The sequence below is a fragment of the Barbus barbus genome (genome assembly GCF_936440315.1).
Source record: "Barbus barbus genome assembly, chromosome: 23".
NCBI lineage: Eukaryota > Metazoa > Chordata > Actinopteri > Cypriniformes > Cyprinidae > Barbus > Barbus barbus.
Window position 1 is genome coordinate 30,827,191 of NC_136751.1, and position 3,104 is coordinate 30,830,294.

Genomic DNA, 3,104 nt, shown 5'->3' on the forward strand with positions numbered 1-3,104 from the left:
TCCCCGGCTGCATGCTGAGGGGGTCCGTGATGACCGTCTGCTGTGTGTTCCGCCTGTTTTGGAAGTCCAGCAAGTAACTTTGTTTCAAGAACAACAATCCTTTGTAGAAGTCTGTGGCAGTTCATGCAGCAAGTGGATTCCACGAGAGGCATTTTCTCTCGTCTGTTTGAATGTAGACAGCTGTATTTTTCCATCTCTGGAATGTAAACTGCTGGCAGTGGGAGGCAAAGAGTCTTCTTTTTCCAAAAACAGTGTTGTTTGAGCACTGTGCTGATCTGCTGAAGTTAAAATCTTAGATCTGAGAAAAGTACAAAAATAGGGAGCAAAGCGAGAGCAATAAGCAATTAGCAGCTATTTTATTTTCAATATATATTAATGATTTGGGATGTGGGATAACCCCAGCTAAAATTAATTTCCACGCTGATGACACTGTTATTTATACAGTAGCACGTTCCTTGGACCAAGCTATATAGGAATCTTTTTAGGAATCTTTTTAATCTCAATGGGACTATCCTAGTCAAAATAAAAAAATAAAAGAAAAATATTACATCGGCTTCAAATGCAGCTTGTCCAATCAGATGTTACAGTATAAAATCTGTTTTATAATCCTGTTCAGACCCACAATCCTGCTGATGCTGTCATACTGTAAACAGAAGACAAGACTCGAAGCACATGTGTTACGTCTGTTTATTTATGCATGTATAAGGTTTATAGGCTAATACATGGATTTAAAGAATGCGCTTAATATAATAAGAAACCAGAGAGAACCACTCAGTCAGTCCATCAGAAGCTCATGCCACAGTGAGAGATGCTGCAGAACCAGCCGATCCGATTCAGACGAGTATTAGTGCGAGAGACAGCTGTGTGATATGATGTTATCAGACCTGCTGCTAATGCTGACCGTCGATCAAGTCGTCTCAGTCGATGAGGGTTATTGCACTGCTGTGATTAGCGGATCCCTGAACACTAGCCTACAGAGCAGGGCCTAAGATGCGCTTTAGTACGTGTGAACAATGACGAGTGGGTTTGTGAGTGATTTCTTGTTAAGCAACAGCTGGATTTTCTCATTCAGAGTCTCCATTGCCTTCGGATCCGGCAGCGCCGGTAATATTTGGTCACCGTATAAATAAATGAAACGCGTCTCCCTAAGTGGCAGGTGCACGTCTAATGAGCGGTTTGGATTATAGTGTGCATATATGAACCTCTAATCTCACACGGTCCATCTAAATGACATCAAGTCCAGCCGTGAGTTTGCAGAGAGCAGGCCGAGCTCCTGTGTTCAGACTCCTGCTCCACTGAGAGAGAGAGAGAGAGAGAGAGAGAGAGAGAGAGAGGGGGGCGTTCCCTCAGCAGAAGTGTCTATCAGTCCTCACGCAAAGGGCTTTAGCTCCGCCCGCCCAGATTTGCATGTCAAACATGCGCCAATCACCCGGTCACCATGGTGACGACCTGTCGCTGATCCTCATAGAGAGGAGTAGAAGAAGATGTAGGCGGCGGCCGAGCGTACGGAGGAGGCGGAGATCTCAGACACCTCGTGATCATCAAACTTGAACCAGCGCTGCTTGACAGGGTTCTTACAGTAAGCAGTGTAGTGACCGCCGTCCATCCCACCGTAATGATTCTGCAGACGAGACCAGACGTCACAGATCGTGTGTGTGTGAGTGAGTGTGTGTGTGTGTGTGTGTGTGTGTGGTCTCATACTCACAGACACAGCGTACAGGTTGTACTTCTTCAGGTTGTGTTTGGGTCCGATGACGTACTGTGAAAGGTCCAGATTATCCAGAGGGAAATCCACCAGCGTCTGCAGCTTCTCCCTCCACCGGCCGTCGTATTTAAACCTTACAAACACACACACACACACACACACCTTTCACAAGCTGCTTTACGAGATATCAGAGCTCTGCACTGGAGTGCTGCAGACGTCACTCACCGCTTCAAGTGTACGAGTAAAATGGGCGGAACCTTCCAGATCTGCATCTTCTTGATGGCGTCTCGGTGCGTCTTACAGTGGCGGCAGTAGAAGCGGTTGCTGTCGGTCAAACGCTCCTCTTTAGAGAAGAGCTTCAGACATTCCTGTACAAACACACAGCTCCGATTAAAGCCCTTCACACCACACTATCACCTCTTCATAATGGATCTAACTGTGACTCCACACTAGGGCTGTCAAATGAGTTGAAAATCTCAATTCAAATTTTATACTTAAATTTGTCAATATTCGAATTATATTCCAAATTAAAATGCATAATTTCGGTTAGTCGTCGTGACGTATTGTCAAGTATGGTGACCCATACTCGAAATTGGTGCTCTGCGTTTAACCCATCCAAGTGCACACACACAACAGTGAGTAGTGAACAAATGCGCACACACACACACACACACACACCGTGAACACACACCCGGAGCAGTGGGCAGCATTTATGCTGCGGCGCCCGGGGAGCAGTTGGGGGTTCGGTGTCTTGCTCAAGGGCACCTCAGTCGTGGTATTGAGGGTGGAGAGAGCGCTGGACATTCACTCCCCCCACCTACAATCCCTGCCGGCCGGGGACTCGAACCCACAACCTTTCGATTATGAGTCCAATTCTCTAACCATTAGGCCACGACTTCCCCGGTTAGGGGGGGAAAAAGCCTTCTCATATGTTCTCTCGCTCTCAGTTATGTTGCGTCATCTGGCTGTTTATTGCTGTAGATGCAATGATGAGACACATATACGCGACGCCCAGGAATATGCAGCTCATTTGCATTTAAAGTGATACAATCCAAAACAGCTCTTTTTTAGACACACCTCAAAAATGACATTTTCCAGCTGTTATAATAAATGATCTGTTGGGTATTTTGGGCTGAAACGTCACAGATACATTCTGGGGACAGCCAAGACCAACATTACATCTTGTAAAAACGGGCATAATAGGTGCCCTTTAAAAACGTTTCTATATGATTTCCATGTCAATAAATTAAACTCAATGTACTATTCAAATTGATTTGTGATGTCATATATGCTATTTTTGGCTTGTTTCTCCAAGTGCAGTGTAAAATGCACACATCGGACATGGGTCACTTTTAAAAGAAATGTAAGCACGACATCCAAAAAAATCGGACAGTCACAA

At 45.3% G+C, this 3,104-nt stretch overlaps 1 protein-coding gene across 3 annotated transcripts in view; it reads right to left on the reverse strand.

The window, feature by feature from the left end:
• Positions 1–669: 669 nt before the first annotated feature.
• The window catches only part of usp8 (ubiquitin specific peptidase 8), a 19,503-nt gene continuing 17,068 nt past the window's right edge, over positions 670–3,104 (reverse strand). For all 3 annotated transcript variants that reach the window (XM_079374198.1, XM_079374196.1, XM_079374197.1), the window contains exons 17-19: positions 1,931–2,073; positions 1,706–1,838; positions 670–1,621 (exon numbers count right to left, since the gene is read on the reverse strand). In XM_079374198.1, coding sequence (XP_079230324.1) covers positions 1,463–1,621; positions 1,706–1,838; positions 1,931–2,073 — 435 coding nt within the window. In that variant the 3' untranslated portion in view covers positions 670–1,462. The remainder of the gene's footprint in view (positions 1,622–1,705; positions 1,839–1,930; positions 2,074–3,104) is intronic.